At 40.5% G+C, this 19578-nt stretch overlaps 2 protein-coding genes across 2 annotated transcripts; both read right to left on the bottom strand.

Moving 5' to 3' along the window:
• Nucleotides 1–11253: 11253 nt before the first annotated feature.
• On the bottom strand, nucleotides 11254–14757 carry c7h1orf74 (chromosome 7 C1orf74 homolog). Its single transcript, XM_021610279.2, has 2 exons — nucleotides 14710–14757; nucleotides 11254–14401 (listed from the first exon to the last, which is right to left on the bottom strand). Exon 2 carries the CDS (start codon nucleotides 14390–14392, stop codon nucleotides 13586–13588), a length of 807 nt encoding a protein of 268 aa, XP_021465954.2. The 5' UTR covers nucleotides 14393–14401; nucleotides 14710–14757; the 3' UTR covers nucleotides 11254–13585.
• Nucleotides 14758–18372: 3615 nt separating this feature from the next.
• Nucleotides 18373–19556, bottom strand: LOC110528313 (mitochondrial import receptor subunit TOM6 homolog). Its single transcript, XM_021610278.2, has 3 exons — nucleotides 19374–19556; nucleotides 18888–19012; nucleotides 18373–18725 (listed from the first exon to the last, which is right to left on the bottom strand). The coding sequence occupies exons 1-2, from the start codon at nucleotides 19475–19477 to the stop codon at nucleotides 18916–18918; spliced, it is 201 nt and encodes a 66-aa protein (XP_021465953.1). The 5' UTR covers nucleotides 19478–19556; the 3' UTR covers nucleotides 18373–18725; nucleotides 18888–18915.
• Between the last annotated feature and the right edge of the window lie 22 nt (nucleotides 19557–19578).

The raw sequence follows: 19578 nt of genomic DNA, 5'->3' as shown, positions 1-19578 counted from the left end.
GGATCATAATGTACAATCAGTGGGCCTACACATTGCACACCCTTTAGTTTGTCGCCCAGGGATTTGGGAAGAAAATAAATGACAAAGGGCTCAAAGAGTACGCAACTTTTTGTTTTGCCTTGTTGCTCAACAGCACCTCTTTCTTCAAGGCACTCAATGTCTTTAGACACTTGTTTGCTTTTCAAATCACAACATAAAAGTCATCTTGTAGATGAATCACAAAAGCATTTAAATGAGAGTATTATGAAGTCAGAGAAGGTGAAAGTGGAGGACGTGATGAGAGATGACAGTTATGAAGAAAGTGCAATGTCAGCAAAAAACAAAACAATATGTAGACAATCTCCCTTCACACGTGAATTTATGTCAGTTCTTAAACATTTGCAGAGTCTTCTGGAGGAGAAACAGACAGGGCCTGAAAATCGGGTTTTCTGCCCTGGGATAATCGATGTTCTAATGGACACTTACAGTGCCTTGCGAAAGTATTCGGCCCCCTTGAACTTTGCGACATTTCAGGCTTCAAACATAAAGATATAAAACTGTATTTTTTTGTGAAGAATCAACAAGTGGGACACAATCATGAAGTGGAACGACATTTATTGGATATTTCAAACTTTTTTAACAAATCAAAAACTGAAAAATTGGGCGTGCAAAATTATTCAGCCCCTTTACTTTCAGTGCAGCAAACTCTCTCCAGAAGTTCAGTGAGGATCTCTGAATGATCCAATGTTGGCCTAAATGACTAATGATGATAAATACAATCCACCTATGTGTAATCAAGTCTCCGTATAAATGCACCTGCTCTGTGATAGTCTCAGAGGTCCGTTAAAAGCGCAGAGAGCATCATGAAGAACAAGGAACACACCAGGCAGGTCCGAGATACTGTTGTGAAGAAGTTTAAAGCCGGATTTGGATACAAAAAGATTTCCCAAGCTTTAAACATCCCAAGGAGCACTGTGCAAGCGATAATATTGAAATGGAAGGAGTATCAGACCACTGCAAATCTACCAAGACCTGGCCGTCCCTCTAAACTTTCAGCTCATACAAGGAGAAGACTGATCAGAGATGCAGCCAAGAGGCCCATGATCACTCTGGATGAACTGCAGAGATCTACAGCTGAGGTGGGAGACTCTGTCCATAGGACAACAATCAGTCGTATATTGCACAAATCTGGCCTTTATGGAAGAGTGGCAAGAAGAAAGCCATTTCTTAAAGATATCCATAAAAATTGTCGTTTAAAGTTTGCCACAAGCCACCTGGGAGACACACCAAACATGTGGAAGAAGGTGCTCTGGTCAGATGAAACCAAAATTGAACTTTTTGGCAACAATGCAAAACGTTATGTTTGGCGTAAAAGCAACACAGCTCATCACCCTGAACACACCATCCCCACTGTCAAACATGGTGGTGGTAGCATCATGGTTTGGGCCTGCTTTTCTTCAGCAGGGACAGGGAAGATGGTTAAAATTGATGGGAAGATGGATGGAGCTAAATACAGGACCATTCTGGAAGAAAACCTGATGGAGTCTGCAAAAGACCTGAGACTGGGACGGAGATTTGTCTTCCAACAAGACAATGATCCAAAACATAAAGCTAAATCTACAATGGAATGGTTCAAAAATAAACATATCCAGGTGTTAGAATGGCCAAGTCAAAGTCCAGACCTGAATCCAATCGAGAATCTGTGGAAAGAACTGAAAACTGCTGTTCACAAATGCTCTCCATCCAACCTCACTGAGCTTGAGCTGTTTTGCAAGGAGGAATGGGAAAAAATGTCAGTCTCTCGATGTGCAAAACTGATAGAGACATACCCCAAGCGACTTACAGCTGTAATCGCAGCAAAAGGTGGCGCTACAAAGTATTAACTTAAGGGGGCTGAATAATTTTGCACGCCCAATTTTTCAGTTTTTGATTTGTTAAAAAAGTTTGAAATATCCAATAAATGTCGTTCCACTTCATGATTGTGTCCCACTTGTTGTTGATTCTTCACAAAAAAATACAGTTTTATATCTTTATGTTTGAAGCCTGAAATGTGGCAAAAGGTCGCAAAGTTCAAGGGGGCCGAATACTTTCGCAAGGCACTGCAAGTGGCCATTTTCCCCCTTTGGAGTGGGATACTGCTCGGTGACCATACAAGATATTGTAATGTGACCAACACAACATTGCAATCAGTGAAATCACAAGACACCAACTGCTATGTGGAACAGTGGTTCTGGATCCTGAAGCATTCCATTTTGCAAAAGAAGAAATGGCTCCGTCCAGCTGAATTCATTTTGAAAATGCATGCCAACCTCCAAGGAAGGTATAGGAAGCACATAATAAAACATGATCAGCCATAATCACTGTTCACTAAATCCCCCTCCCGCAACAAGCCGTTGGACCAGGAAGAGGAGCAGTGGGCCAAGAGACAAAGAAAAGACTCACCTCACAAGTCCAGGTCAAAGTATTTCCAGCCTCCCAGACATTACCTGAGCCAATAAAGTGCCAACTCAATTCTACCACTGATGAATGGTGACACAGGGCAATAGTTTTTAATCTAAACCAGCCCTTTTTTAATGGACTACACTAACCCCTAATTGGGGCTCATTTCTTGACATGCAGTAGCAGTTTACCAGATAAGAAGTCAAGAAGATCAAAAAGTAGATTGTTGTAAGGGTGTATTACATCCATTCTGGATTCTGAGTGGTAAAATCATAGCTGAAAAATGCCTTCATGTATGTGTATACTGTATGTGGGAATGTCTGTCCTACATGTAGTGTTGATACATGGAATATTCCTCCACTGCATATATCATAAATTGCTATTGCAAATAGAAGTATTATGTTCAACAACTGACATTTTCAGATATTATTTTGACAAACACACTTTAACACACTTTGGTGTTTACAATTCATTCTCTATAGTCATAGACTTGATGGGCACTGTCACCTGTGATCTTTGTGATATGACTTTCTTTAAGCACGTACTGATGAAACTGTCACTTAATATTTTTTTTTTTAAGTCTACAAACGCTTTACATTTATTCACTCTGTGATAGGGTTGGGTCCTATATACCACTTTTATTATTGTCCTGTAAATGGTTCAGTGCCTATAATTTAGGCTGTGTGTAGAATGGGGCATTAAGGGAATTACCTCTACTAGATTATAGTAATAAGGAAACAGCATACAGTTTTGGCCTGTGTATTCATTTGCCTATAACTAATCAGAATTCCATAATGTTTACATAAAAAAGAGAATACTTCAAAATGAGAAGATCCTGCCATGGAAAAGACGACTGGGTGGACATAAAGTGGAAAGGAGGGGAAATAACTCCCACCATGCAGCAGGACACCTTTGTAATGCAGGTTTGATTGTTATATTTTCAATAATGAACTGTTATATGACAATTAAGTCAAAAACTATATTTTATTTTTTGGTGTAGATGGCCAAGGGAGTTGCACAGAACTTCCCCAACATCCCCTCCCAAATTGATATAGAACCTTCACAAAAACACATGGAGCAACTGCGAAAAGAAATGGCTGAGGATATACTAAAAATGTCTGGTATGTAATGACATTTAATTCAAAGTAAAATCTTCATTTTTATGTAGTTGTGTGAGACATGTTCAGTTCATGCCTATGATTTCAGAGTTCAACAAAGCCAACAACTGCTTAATGTGTGCCACTGATAAAGAACCTGGATGTGGCCCAAAGACTGATTGGGTTAGTAACTTTCTTTAACATGTTTATAATCTTTTGACAACAGTGACGGCGTGTAAGACAACTTACGATTTAACACAATGGATGGCTAATTCGTCATACTGCATTGATATTTGATATTATTTATAACGTGTTATGCTTTGGTTTGTCTTAGATTGAATGTTTTGCATGCCAACGGTGGTTCCATGTGCTTTAACTAAGAATGAAGACAAGAGTTCAGAGTAAAGAACACAAACTGGAAGTGCAGTCTTTGTTGTTGAAAATGTATGCTATACCCCATCCACACTGAAGAGGCTCTGAAATGTACATCAACAAGGGATAAAGAGAAAGTTAACACTGAAATATTTCGTACTTATTTGAAGTGTCAGTTGACATGTTGGAAAATATTAAAGGTCTACAATTTGTTTAATTTGTCAATATTCCATTTTTATTCATTGATTTTCTGGCCACCATTACTGTGTTTGTTCAGTATATGTATTGACCAGCAAACCCACTGCAGCCTACCTCACGAGCTCACTCTCCATCCCTGCTTTAAACAATAGCATGACTCTCGTACTTTGCCCTTTATGGTTGATATTAACGACGAAAGGAGATATGTCTCTCTATTGTTAAATAAAAACAGGAAAAAATAAAAACAGGGAAAATAAGTACTTAGAACAAATTATTATAGATACATATTAAAGAAAAGGGTAAACACCCCTTAATTGTCAAACTAATATTAATGTACAACAATATAGAAGATACATGAGAGGTTATGCAATATGGGTGTATATCCACAGCACGCATTTTAGGTGTGTAATTGACATGACCAAGAAGCTATTGAAATGACATTTTGAAAAATGAATGCAAAATCGAGTGAGACGAAAATGAACAATCTAAAGGGTGTGCAATATAGAAGGGTAGTCAGTGGATATTCTGAACCTTGTTTGAGCTCAGGTCATATGACCAAAGAGCTATTGAAATTAAAACAAATAATTTAAAATAGTGCGAGATGTAAATCGGCAAAAAAAAGTGCGCAATGTGTGTCTATGTCATCGGGTTAGCTACAACCAGGTTTGAACGTTTTAGGAGTAAATCTGTAAAAAGCAATTGAAATTTGAAAGTGTTGATTTGTCACAATGTTGACGGCCCCCGACTTTGTTGGTGTCCGTAAGCAAAACTACAGGCGAATATCCAACCTGAAACTGTCTTCACCTTGGTTGATGGATATCACACGATAAGAGAAGGCATAGAATTATTAGAAGAGCTCCACCTTTAATTTGCGATTTCAGACTGGATTTCGATGATCGTTTTGGTTTGTGCCAAGGTGCAATGAAAGTTGTACATAACATTCCTTCCAAGTCCGAAGTGCTGGATGCCATCAAAAGTGATTTCATGACTGAAAAGTTGCTGAGAATGTACTATTCGTTCATCTAGATTGCAGATGCAATTATTTCCAGTGACATTTAAAACAAACACTTCCTACATTTGTTTTTACGCTTTTTCTGTTTTAGTTTAAGAATGTAGGTACAGTAGTAATAAAACAAATAACAATACATCAAAATGTGTACCCTGTGCAAAAACGTTAATATATAACATGAGTGCATATCCATAATCACAGTAAACTGTTATAATAGAAATAAATAAGAAAAAAATGAATGTATTGTCAGGACCCGGGTCTCCGGTGTGAGAAACAGTCACTTAGCAAACTGAGCCACGAATAGGTTGGCAGAACCCAGAAGATGAGGCAGACACAGCAGTACTTGAGACGGTGTTTTAATAAAGTAAAAAGGAAAGTTCAGGCAAAAATATAAATCCACAACGTCAAAAGTAATTCCAAGAGAACAAAGGTAATCCTCCAAGTCAAAAAGGAAAATCCACAAGGTGGGAGGTACAGCAGTAAAAAGCCTCAAAAGATAATCAAAAATAAATAAGAACAAAAACAGCGTACCACAAGAGAGTCCAACTGGCGCACCAACTGTTCACAGCATCACTGGGGCTGGGTGCTAACATTCAAACACAGAGCAAAGAACTGAGGAAAACTAAGGGTTTAAATACAATCAAGGGAAACAGGTGCAAATAATAACTGGGAACAAGGGAAAACAAAAGGGTCAAAAAGCACAATGGGGGCATCTAGTGACCAAAACCGGAACAATCCTGGCCAAATCCTGACTTGTATAATAATATAATAAACAAAACTATGACACCATGAAGAATCCCCTCCCCAAAAAGTCCCTTTGCCCTCAATAGGATACCTCCACCATCCCCATCAACCTCCCCCCACCCCCCACTCCTCAACCACAAAACACATTAATGATAATAATAATAGAAATTACAATAAAAATATATATAGCAAGATATATATACACATACACACACATTTACAGTACATATACATATTAACAGGACACTCATCTTATCTCATCTCTTGCAGGTGACATTTCCACCTGGATGACAGCACATAATCAGCAAGACAGAGATGCTCTTCACCCGAGGGAATGCCTGCCCATTCTCAGATGTTAGATAATCCGAGATGATCACATGTCATTTACATTCCAGCCCTTGTCAGCTCCAGATTTGACTACTTCAACTCACACACTGCTGGAATCCCTGCATTCTCAGATTCCCCTCGGTTATTAATCTCTATACTGTAATCAATAAAGTGTTTCAAAATGCTGTACTTTTATTAACATATATGTTCAGATAATTCCTGAGAGAAGGGGTGTAATATCTCCAGATGGGCATGTGGTACCCTTCCTCACCCATGCCAACAAGATGTTACTTCTTGTGGGGTCTTTGCCTTGAAAGTATGAGAGTATAAGTAATGTACAATTAACCTACTGGAAGTATACTGACTAAAAGGCAAAACAGAACTGTCAAATTATATTATAGCTGTGTTGTTGTATACTTGCGAATTAGAATCTTAAGTGTAACATAATTTTGTTGGGAAAAACTGAAATCCCTATCAATTTTTCCCCCCAGTTTGCTGAATGTGTTCTGAAGGAGTCGTCGATTCTCTTTTCAAATACGGATAAAGATGTTAACATCATGAGAGAATAAATAGCAGTCACTCTCCTCCAAAACACTGGTATGTTCCATTTCTAATTTTATATAATTGTAGATAAAAAAAGCATTAATATGGATCTTTCGAGGTTATCTTTGATCCAACTTCTGACTAGATTGCCACTAAAACACATGTATTTAAGTAATTCTGTTACAAGAAACTTATACTATTCCCTTGTTCCCTGTTTGCTCAGAAAAATACATGTAAATATGTATAGACTACTTGACATGTTTTGCTAGATGACCTGAGCCAACTGTGCCACTTCTGTGGGGAGGTGGACAATAATGAGGAAGACACTAACTCGGTAATTGCTTGTTCACTTGTAAAGGCACAATTTTATGAGTACAAATTTGTATAAGCCGTAATATTTCTAGAGGTAGTATTTTGTCTGATAATGAAATAATTGTAATTCAAGAAAATGTATTTAAAGTTTTAAATATATTAACATTTTTCATCATACGTTTCAGAGTGGTTGTGACCGCTGCCCACGATGGTTCCACCAGTCCTGTATGAAAACCATCACATCATTGGAGGATTATGTCTGCACTGCCTGTCAGAACTAGGTTAGGCTCGAGTTCCAGGCGATATCACCTGGAAAACTTTCCATAAAAAATGGACTAAATGTTCATTCGAGCTGCTGCAGCTTTCCAATATTTGTTTGTTATTTATTGTATTTGTATATTTGATTTGTCATTTTATATCTAATAATGCAAAGATCAAATTTTTTATTTCTTATTTGTTTGTTAACAAACTTAACTTTCTGTGATGTTGTGTTATAATATTTGTGTATTATCATTATTTTGTTAAACATTACAAAATGTATCTAAAAAAAAGTTTGTTTCTTTTATACTCTAATTTTGCTTTCTGTGGCACACACTACTGGTCAACATGCGCTACCAAAATGAATCAGAAGTGTGCCAGGCCTTGCAGTCCCAAGATAGAAGGGGGAGGGGGGAGAATTTCGGCAGGCAAGAAAATAGCATTGGTGTTAAAACAATTCTAATTAAATTATTAAATTATACTCTACCTTAACCACAATGTATTTTAAAATGCATTGGTTTGTTATGAAAAAGAATGCTATTAAACATTTGCATTTAAAGTATAACTTTTTAATGTTTATAAACAAAATGCATATAAATCTAACAATTCAAAGCGAATACAATCTGAACAACATAATATAATATTGCACCATATCAAAGAAAAATAAATAACAATGTGCAAAACTGCAGCATCCCACTTAAAATATTAAACTGGTCCCTCTTTTCGCTCTCTTCTTTATTGCCATGTTACAACCAACAGCACACAGCACTGCTGACCAGATTTTGCTTTTATGAGAGATTTGCATTCAGAAATGCAAGCTGTCTCACTTGAGGGGCTGATGCGGTTTCTTCTCTCAGTAAATATTTGTCCCGTTTTCGAGAAGACCCTCTCAGAGGGAACGGATGTGGCCACTATGCAGTCTCCCTGTCATGACTTTAGTAAGCAGTGGGTAGACAGAGGCCTTGTTCTTCCACTAGCTCAGAGGATCTGCAGATCTTTGGAGGGGCTCCTCCAAATAGGATCTGACCTCCATTATGGCATCTGTTGAGGGATTCCTTCGTCCTGCATCCCTAGTTGATCTCTCGTCAAACAGCATCCCAACAGCAGACATTTATGGCACCACTGCTGGTGCTTCTGCTCCATCTGATCCCTCTTCTTCCTGTTGCCTGAGCCTGCTGGCTGCTGGGGCTGTCCCTCCCTGCTGCCGAGGTTATTCTTTGAAGAGCCTCATTAATCGCTCTGGCATCACTGAAGGCTAACTTCTTAAACCGGGGGTCAAGTGCAGCAGTTTCTGATTGCACATGATTATATTACATTCTGTGGAACTTTCTGTCCATTGATGAACATAGGGTGTCCATCAACTCTGTCACATGTCCTGTGGTTACATTTGCTTCTCTCTGGCGGCTGGCTGTAATTCGCTGCAGACTTTTACACAGGAGTATCATTTTTGAGGCTGTCACATAGCTGAAAAGAAAGAACAGTAACTTATTAGGTCAGGTTCATGTTTTGGCTACTGATAGTACATTGTCATCTACATATATAATACTGGAGTAAATAATAATGTAGAAATAACTGCTTACTGTACCTCTATCCACTGATCTCCACAGTGACCTGCTCAAAGGGTTCCAGGACTCTGCACACCTCCTCCCATTCCTCTTGGTTCAGAACATCAACAGGTGCATTGACAATGGCCAGGGAAGATCAGATGGCATTCTTGGACTCAAGAAACTGCTTAAAACATATAATTTTGAAATACACCTTGTAGTGCAGTTTTGTTTAGGCCTCAGCTCAGGTATCCCCATCTGGCGTTGTGTAGACTTTAGTTTATCAGCACCTACTGTGCTCCTGTGGAAGTATTCCACAGCTGCTTTCACTTTGTCCACAGTAGACTTCAACACCTTCAGAGCATCTCTTACAATCAGGTTGATTGTGTGGGCAAGACATGGATGATGGGTCCATTTTAACATTGTCATGGCTTTGGTTATGTTAGTTGCATTGTCACCAACACAACAGACCGCTTTTCCATCTACTTGCCATTCTCTGGCCACTCTCAACAGTTCCTCTGCCAATTTCTTTGGGGTGTGTGTCGCTGAACTCAAAGCAGTCCAGAAGACAGCTAGACGAAAAACCTTCAATGAAGTGACATGTAACCGACATGTGGTGGTTACATGTCAAGTGGTTACCCTTGATGTCCAGGAGTCAGTGGTAAGGCAAACTGCAGTAGCTTCTTGGACTCTTTCCCGCACTGAAGCCTGTGTGCTCTCGTACAGTTGTGGAATACGTGATTTTGAAAGGGTTTTCCTGCTTGGAATTGTGTACATTGTATTTAGACTATTACTATAATTTCTAAAACCTCGGTCCTCCACAATCGAAAATGGCTGGAAATCGGTGGCAATCATTTTAGCCAATGCAATATCAATTTGGCCTTGTTTGGCATAAACTGATCCATAGAACATTGCGTTGCTGTGGGTCGTGCAGTAGGCCTACTTGACTGAGTGGATACATCTCCATGTGTGCAGGTGCTGACTCCACCACTATCACTAGCAGGCCCACAAGTTTCCCGTAGCTCCGCTACAGTTAGCTTCACAGTTGGGTACACAGTTCGCATATGCCGGTGTAGGTTGTGCATAGAACCGGCTTTATATGAGATTTTGTTTTGGCAAATTCTACATTGTACTCTAACATTGTCTACATCATTAAAATGCATCCAAATGCTACTGTGCTTCGACTCATTTTCTAGCTCTTGTTTTCACAGCTGTCCTTCCTCAGCTGCTGAGTGTTGGCGCGGCCCTCCCTCACGCATCTTTGGTTCATTGGTTGACACTGCGTGTCTGATTGACAGGAACAACAGGTGAGGCTGTTCGTCTGAGCAGACAGTCAAAACGAATGTGTGTGCGCTTGAGCATTTAGGCCTATATTATTTTTATTTCTTTTTTTGTTCTTTGAATTAGATCATTTAAATATTTAGATTTTTCATATCTCAATTTTTGAGCCGACTCGTTCGCGAACGACCCTTCACTAGGGGGGAGAATTCTGGCAGGGGGAAGCATTTCGGCACAACACTGGCACTGCTATCATCTTTTACCACTTCACAGAATCTTTCCCAAACATTATTTTTCTGGCCGTCCATTCTCTTTATTTTAAACTCTCCATTTCGCAGCTTTTCTCTTATTGAATTAAACTCCGACATTGTCCTTTTTGCCTCCATGGATCAACATTAACGGGAGATATGTATACTGTAGCTAAGAAAATAATACTAAGTGTATGTTGTGTAGTAAGCTGTTAGTAGCCCATGTGCCTCACCCTAATAATTTGGTCCCTTTCCCCCTCATAACTTAGCCTACTGTCCTGACTTGGTGGTGCACATGTAACCAATAGCCTAATATTGTAAGAGATTTCATTGTCTGCTTATATTCCCCCTTTATTTATCCTACGGTTCTGACTTGGTGTACAGGGAGTACACTGTAAGAACGGCCCATGTGCTGAAAACTATCGCTGTACATTTCCAAAGTGCAGAACAAATAGTTATTGATTATGTCTGTCCTAGCTCGCTCATTGTCTTAATTGAAATGACAGATTGGCATAAGGGGACAACGAGCAGATAAGAGGCATAGTTTGTACATCTCAATTGTCAGTAGCAATTGAGCAAGTCAGCCATATCTTTTCTAAAGGCATAAATGTGGCCGAATTAACTGTTTCGCTGCCATTCAAGGCTTCGCTGATAGCCAAGTGTAGCGGTGGTAAGGATTCACTCCATGGCACTGAAACGAAAGCTATGCTGTACCTCATGTCATTATAAGGTACGTTACATGACACTGAATTGTATTAGCTCCTTTCAATGTGTACTTTATGCCTGTTGTGGTTGTATGCTTCTTATCGGTTTCTTATCTCCTTTCCCTTAACCTTGTCAAAAAAATCTCATCAAATTGAAGGGGTTCCCAGCTGATGACGAGTTCAATGATAAGCCAGATTTCGTAAAAAAACATCAGTCTTGACTAAAGCGTTTTGTATGTTTACAGTCGAATACTGTAATAGACAAAGTGAACAATTATGGAGTCAGATAACTCATAAATTCCTAACTTGGCTTTATAATTATCGCTTGGTGACCTTAATAATATTGTATTTAGAATGCGAGATGTAACAAACTTGTGATGAGGTATCATTACGCCTGTCATGTGTTCCTTAATTTACAATCTCATCTGGTCAGAGTGACATTAGCTCTTTAGACATTCCCACTGAAACACTTGATCCCAACAGGTTCCTTTTTTTGAAAGGTTTATCCGAAAACAACAACACTCAAAAACCATAAATCTTACTATGTACTCAATGCAGATGCAGTTGCTGAGGAGACCTTGGACACTGAGTGACACTGAGTGGTGCGGCCCCTGGGAGGCGGGCAACATCATCTGTTCCCGCGGGTATCCAGAGCTTCGTGCCCGCCAGCAGCACCATCAATGCCCACGCCCTGGAGCGGCTAGAGACCTTCTTTTTTCGTGCATCACTGGAGCTGTGCCTTCTTTTTTCGTGCATTTTCGTCATCACTGGAGCTGGGCTCTCCAGAATCTGGCATCCCAGACTACCGCTCAGATGGGGTGGGTCTCTATGCTCGCACAGACAGGCGACCTATGCAGCACGCAGAGTATATACGCAGTGCCCAGTCTCGTCAGCTCTACTAGGCACAAATCCTTGTTTTTTTCTAGGTGTATTCTGGGTACAGATTCCTACTGGCAGCAGCTGACCAGAAGATCCCAATGGCCATCTTGAACAACGGGTCTACCAGGGCCGACCACCTGGCAGAGTTCCGGGCTCATTGTTGGGAGGTACTGTCAGTCATTCAGCCCCACTGACCAGAGACAGACAGATGGCCTTACTAGGACTCCGGCCACTAATCCATAGACACTGACAACTGAACTACTCAATGGGCTCTACCTCTTGGTCATCCAGGCAGCAATGCAATCAGCCTCAGGACGTTGGGCTGGAGAGATGGAAGCTTGTTTCTATGGACGTCTATGGGAAACCCTACTAGTAATGGGGGATATGCTTTATGGCTGACAGGGTGCTATTCTGAAGTTAGCACCCGCCATATTGATGGAAGTAACAATCATCCATAGAAATGAATGGTTATTATTCTACTTTCCACTTAAGTTGTCAGCATACTTCAGTTCGGCTGGCGCCTAGCCAGACTTGGCTACCCGAACGAGTGCGCTGTGAAGAATCCTTACTGTTGACCAATCACCGATGAAGTGGCGTAGACTTCAGCACAGAACTTCGGCTTGCTTCCAGAAAAAAATTGTGCCCCCAAACAGCACAAATAAAAAAACTCAAAGTCCAAAACAAACAAAAAACGTCACAAAATGTCAATCTAGACGCAAACTCTACCGAACTGTTTAGGCTGAGAAGCATACGCCTTTAGCCTGTACACCATTTTAGCTAACTAGTATAAACACTCCTCTCTGTTTTTGGCTCTTTTCTCCAGCATTTTGGATTTGAGATCAAATGTTTCATATGAGCTTTTAATTTGAGGGTATTTTCATAAATATGTTTTATGGTTTAGAAATGAAAGCATTTTATGCATCTAGTCCACCCATTTGAAAAAGTAATACGTACTTGGTCCCATATTCCTAGCACACAATGACTACATCAAGCTTGTGACTCTACAAACTTGTTGGATGCATTGCAGTTTGTTTTGGTTGTGTGTCAGATTGTTTTGCCCAAAAGGAAGTGAAATGGCGAATAATGTATAGTCACTTATGGTAAAAAAGAATAGAATGTTTCTGAACACTAATGTGTAAATAAATAAGAATTTGTTCTTAACTGACTTGCCTAGTTAAATAAAAAATGAAATACCACCAAAATCAGGAATAAAGATCATGATCTTTGTGCCTCTTAATTTCTCACTCATCATTTACAATTTATTCATGATTACTCCTAATCATGGTAGCATACACATTCATGTAGGAGTGTTCTGAAACATATTTTCTTATTTACAATAAGTGACCCCAAAATGAAACAATATTAATTATTCACCATTCCGTTCCTATTGGGCAAAACAATCTGAAACACAACCAAAACAAAATGCAACGCATCCAACAAGTTTGTAGAGACAAGCTTGATGTAGTCATTGGTGTAAACTTCCCTCACAAATGCATTTATATTTTAAATAAATTGTGTTTCCAAATTGATTATGTAAATCAGTTTGGAAACATGAACAAGTGCTTCAAATGTTTGCTTATCAATTGTTTTACAGACAATATCCAAAATACATCACATTTTTCATACAATATCCATCCACAAAGTGCCATTATAATCATAGAGCCACAGAAGGTAAGGTGACAGTTGATCTTGTTACACTGAGGTCAGAGAAGATCGTCTGTTGCTGAAATCGTTCCTGAAGCTGTGTAGTCCAGCTAGCCATCACTGACAGAGTCTCTGCCTGCAACATCTCTGGGGTGCTGAAGGAATACAGGCAACACCTGTGACCCTCAACTCCAGAACCACCACCCTGCCAGGATGCCACAGCCTTGGTCACCACCAGTGGAGACATAGCTAGGCAGTTCTCAAAGCTCCTGCTCTGGTCAAACCAGTATGTGGAGGGGTAGCCCAATAGAATCCCAAATAGAGTACACAGATTCCATGCCTCACAATGTCTCTTTTCAATTCGGCGAGGGACATTTCTCATCACAGAATGTTGCCCAAACTGTCTAATATGAGTAAGTAAAGTATGAATCATGTCTCTGATAGCTCCCCACTGTAGCTCAGTGATGGCAGGCTGCTCCAATGAGTGACATACATCCACCACAGTCACAGTCCTCCTCAAGAGAAGTGCCTCCAAGTTTGCTATAGTTAGGGATGGGTTCACAATCAAGGAATTCTCACTGATGACCACTGTCTGGAGAGATTTAGACACAAGTTGTGCAGCCTGCAGAGAGTTTAAATACTGTTGGACCTGCTCTGCAGATGCTGTATTACTGTCATATAGCAGAGCGGGCTTCAGGCCCAAGTCCACAGCCAGGACCTGAGTAGCCAGGTTCAGACACACAGTGGCAGAGAAGCGTTTCTTTCCAACTCGTAGACATTTGCGAGCAGCAGCAACAAAGACGTCTGAAGAAGCCATGGACTGCTCCTAGGGGAATTTGAACGTGGCAAAATTACATGTTGATTATTGAAACTCCATGCTGACCAAAACTATCAGAATAGTGTGCGTTAGTACGAGTTTTGCACCTAAAGCAAGCATGCCAAAGGAACTACAGTAGCCAGCTAGCATGATAGTTAGCCTAGAAATGCATGGCTTTTGGAACCACGCTCATGCCTTCCAGTTACTTCCCACATATAATTTACTTTGACAAATTCATTAGTAGTCTACAGCTCATTGATCCTAAAGTTAATCTATTCATCGATCTACAGGCACCTTTAAAGCATAACGTGACTTACTTCTGGTCGTTGCACTATTCTTCTTCTTCTTCTTCTTCTTCTTCTTCTTCTGCTTCGGGATTGGGTTGGCGGATCGCATCCAACTTTTAAGGTGCATACCCCGCCACCTACTGTACTGGAGTGTAAAGCCAGTCATGGCTTACCGACATTAAATTATTTTAATTATTCATGTTCCAGTAAGAAAGTGAAATAGAGCCCTAGACACCACTTCCCTTCCCCCACTACACCACCCAAACACCAACCAGCCTCCCTAATCCTTTGACACAATCTCTCCCTATCTGCATCATACTGTTCACAAAATATCCACACACTCCACTGTTTCCTCCACTAAACACTCATCACACAGACCTATCATCCACAACGTGACATTCAAACCTGTGTGCCTAAACCATAGTCTACTCTACACAACTTCCTCTAACCTACATCCCATACTCCCCACCTCTTCCTTTACTGACTGGTGCATGCGATAAAAATTGCCTCCCCTTACTACCTTTGCCAAAGACCATCCTCTTATTAACATCATTAGGGCACAGGGACCATCCAACTTGGTCACCATCATCCACAAGACAGGAAAGCCAGCTACTTTGAACAGTATTTTGCCACCCCCATTCTCAGAACCCTGGAACCCCCCACCAGTGTTCAAGACGCGGAGAGATTTTGCCTTCAGGTTAGGTCTGCCCCTGGCTGGGCTAGCATTGTGGAAGTACAAGGACATCATGGCCTACACCCGCTCCAAGGACACCATCGCACGCCTAAGAGCCAGCTAAGCCGTGGACCCGCAACAGGTACGGTTAAATGTCAATCACCACAGCATCATGGATGGCTGTTCATGGTTGCCTCCCCACTAGCCAAAAGAGAACCATCGCACTCTCCCAGAAGCTTGGCTGATGCGTAAAACCCGCAAATTCAGACAAACAACGAGTTGTAATGGGATTGAGATCCAGGCTCTTCGCTGGCCATGGCAGAACACTGACATTCCTGTCTTGCAGGAAATCACGCACAGAACGAGCAGTATGGCTGGTGGCATTGTCATGCTGGAGGGTCATGTCAGGATGAGCCTGCAGGATGGGTACCACATGAGGGAGGAGTATGCCTTCCCTGTAACGCACAGCGTTGAGATTGCCTGCAATGACAACAAGCTCAGTCCGATGATGCTGTGACACACCGCCCCAGACCATGATGGACCCTCCACCTCCAAATCGATCCCACTCCATAGTACAGGCCTTGGTGTAACGCTCATTCTTTCGACGATAACCGAGAATCCTACCCACCACCCCTGGTGAGACGAAATCGCGACTCGTCAGTGAAGAGCACTTTTTTCCAGTCCTGTCTGGTTAAGCGACGGTGGGTTTGTGCTCATAGGCGATGTTGTTGAATTATCTTTGAAAGACAGGGTCCTGATAAAGGGAAGTTTCTTTTTTTGCTGAGTTTACATACTGTCACTGTGGGGACGACGTCATCGATACACTTAATGATGAAGCCAATGACTGATGTGGTGTACTCCTCAATGCCATCGGAGAAATCCCGGAACATATTCCAGTCTGTGCTAACAAAACAGTCCTGTATCTTTTTTATTGATCTAGTCACTGGTGCTTCCTGCTTTAATTTGTGCTTTTAAGCAGGAATCAGAGGGATAGAATTATGATCAGATTTGGCAAATGGAGGTCAAGGGAGTGCTTTGTATGTGTCTCTGTGTGTGGAGTGAAGGTGGTCCAGAGTTTTTTTCCCTCTGGTTGCACATTTAACATGCTGATAGAAATTTGGTGAAATGGATTTAAGTTTCCCTGCGTTAAAGTCCCCGGCTACTAGGAGCGCCGCCTCTGGGTGAGCGTTTTCTTGTTTGCTTATGGCGGAAAACTGCTCATTCAATGCAGTCTTAGTGCCAGCCCGTCTGTGGTGGTATGTAAACAGCTACAAAAAATACAGATGAAAACTCTCTAGGTAGATAGTGTGGTCTACAGCTTATCATGAGATACTTTGCCTCAGGTGAGCAATAGCTCGGGACTTCCGTAGATATCGTGCACCAGCTGTTATTTACAAAAATACATAGTCCGCCCCCCCCCCATGTCTTACCAGACGCCGCTGTTCTATCTTGCATTTACAGCATATAACCAGCCAACTGTATATTGATAGTGTCGTCGTTCAGCCACGACTCAGTGAAGCATAAGATATTACAGTTTTGAATGTCCCGTTGGTAGTTTAATCTTCCGCTTATGTTATATATATCTTATTCTCTAAAGATTGCACGTTTGCTAGCAGAATGTAAATAAGTGGTTTATTTGCCCTCTGGACCCTTTTTCTCTGCACGCAAATCACGGGGATCTCGGCCTGTTCCCGAGAAAGCAGTATATCATTCGCGTCAGGCTCGTTAAATCAAAAAAAGGATTCTGGCAGTCCGTGGTGAGTAACCGCAGTCCTGATGTCCATTAGTTATTTTCGGTCATAAGAGACGGTAGCGGCAACATTATGTACAAAATAAGTTACAAAATAAGTTACAAACAACGCAAATAAACAAAATCGTTTGGGGACACGTAAAACGTCAGCCTTCTTTTCCGGCGCCATCCTGTGTTCCAATGGCACGTTGTGTTAGCTAACCCTAGTTTATCATTTTAAAAGGCTAATTGATCATTAGAAAACCCTTAGCAATTATGTTAGCAGAGGTGAAAACTGTTGTTCTGATTAAGCAATAGAACTGGCCTTCTCTAGACTAATTGAGTATCTGGAGCATCAGCATTTGTGGGTTCGATTACAGGCTCAAAAATGGCCAGAAACAAAGGACTGTCTTCTGAAATAGTCAGTCTATTCTTGTTCTGAGAAATTAAGGTTATTCCATGCGAGAAATTGCCAAGAAACTGAAGATCTCGTACAACGCTGTAACTAGACTGACGAGTTTCAGAAGAACGTTTTTTTGTTTCTGGCCATTTTGAGCCTGTAAACAAACCCACAAATGCTGATGCTCCAGATACTCAACTAGTCTAAAGAAGGCCAGTTGTATTGCTTCTTTAATCAGCACAACATTTTTCAGCTGTGCTAACATAATTGCCAAAGGGTTTTCTAATGATCAATTAGCCTTTTAAAATGATAAACTTGGATTAGCTAACATAACACAGGAGTGATGGTTGCTGATAATGGGCCTCTGTAGATATTCCATTTAAAAAAAATTGCCGTTTCCAGCTACAATAGTCACTTTCAACATTAATGTCTACACTGTATTTCTGATCAATGTTATTTTAATGGACAAGACATGTTTTTCTTTCAAAAACAAGGACATTTCTACATGACCCCAAACTTTTAAACAGTAGTGTAAGTGTACAAGCATGTAAAATATGTCATTATCATGTAATTTTGTCCATTACATATCTTATTGAAATACTGTAGAATTCCATTAATTCCTTTGGAGGGCTGCTCCTTCTGGGAGTGCCATATGACCAACCGGTGGCTTCGAAGGCTCTCATTGGCCAATATATAGCATCAGCAATCCAGGGTTTATATACATCATTGGTTGATACCAGCAGCTGGAGCATGGCACACACCCTTTGCTTGACTGTGGTTGAGTGGGTGTGTTTCTTTCTTTTAGAATTTCAATATGATTGATTTAATTCATACCTAGTTCAGTTTAAGTTCCCTCTAGCACTTTTAAAGATACAAATAATGTCAAAGCACTTATTTACATGGTTATTTATTGCATTAAGTTAACAATTACATAAAATGTTGAGATACTGAAAGCAATGTCATACAGTTTTAATAATGTATGTACTGGCACACCAGTTTCCAGACTATCACCAACAAACAATGATTTTGTGCCAACACAGTAAATATAAAGTAAATGGCCACGTTCGAGAGGATCAAAACCCTAATGAATAATAGGTAAATTGACCTGACTGACCTACAAATAAAATAACAAGATGTTATTTATGATGCAAAGTCCTTTGCAGATCAGTCAGTCGGCAGTCACCTGCAATGTCAAACAAGCCCAAGATCTTGTCCCTTATGACTGACATTTTGGTCCGAGACACCTGAAAATAAAATATGAGAAATTGATTATTCTGTTAATTCTACATTCAACTGGCAACAACCAATATTAAACATTTGACAGAAAGAATACAAGTAATTTACACAGTAATACCAATAGTTATCAAACATGAATTCTGATGTGAGGTTAATGGCCTGCCCTGTACCTCTCACGATATCCATCCTGTTATTGCACTAGATGATTGGTTGAGGGGACATCAGGTCCAAATCTGAGAGATTCCTGGCAACCCAAACTCCAGCTGCAAAGAGTCCCAAGTTGACCAGAATGTTCCTACAGAAACAGATCGATTAGCAACGAATTAATATCATTATGTACAATTATTGGATCGTTATTGAATAATCCACTGGAGATATTCATTAATTGAGTTACAAGTTGACTCAATGACAGTTCAGTTGCGTGTGTGTGTGTGGGGGGGGATTTGTTTTTAATCACAAAACCCTCCTAATTTCCAGATAATGTTATGCTAGCAACAGACTGCTGAGCAATTAGCTCAGGGCTGTTGATACCGGTATATCCAAGGGCAAAGCATGCGCATGTTTGGCAAAGAAGCTAGCTAGTTGGCTAGCTAGCTAACATGATACGTGAAACACGTTGCATTTGAAATAGGAATATTTAGCCATCTGGCCCATACCTTCTGAAATCATTTCTATCTGTAGCAAGTCGACATGCGGTACTGATCCATTCCACGACACCATAACCCGGTGCCGCGATAGCCTTTTTCCCAGCTGCGCTCATCTTAAATGTTTAATGTGAGCGCTTGCCTTGATGCTAAATTATAGTTTTCCAATTTGGGGAAGAATTGACATGTAACACCATCACCGAAATACACCAGAGTC

This window comes from Oncorhynchus mykiss, chromosome 7 (assembly GCF_013265735.2).
Source record: "Oncorhynchus mykiss isolate Arlee chromosome 7, USDA_OmykA_1.1, whole genome shotgun sequence".
Lineage (NCBI taxonomy): Eukaryota > Metazoa > Chordata > Actinopteri > Salmoniformes > Salmonidae > Oncorhynchus > Oncorhynchus mykiss.
Note: the sequence above shows the minus strand (reverse complement) of the source record. Positions and strands in the feature narration are given on the sequence as shown.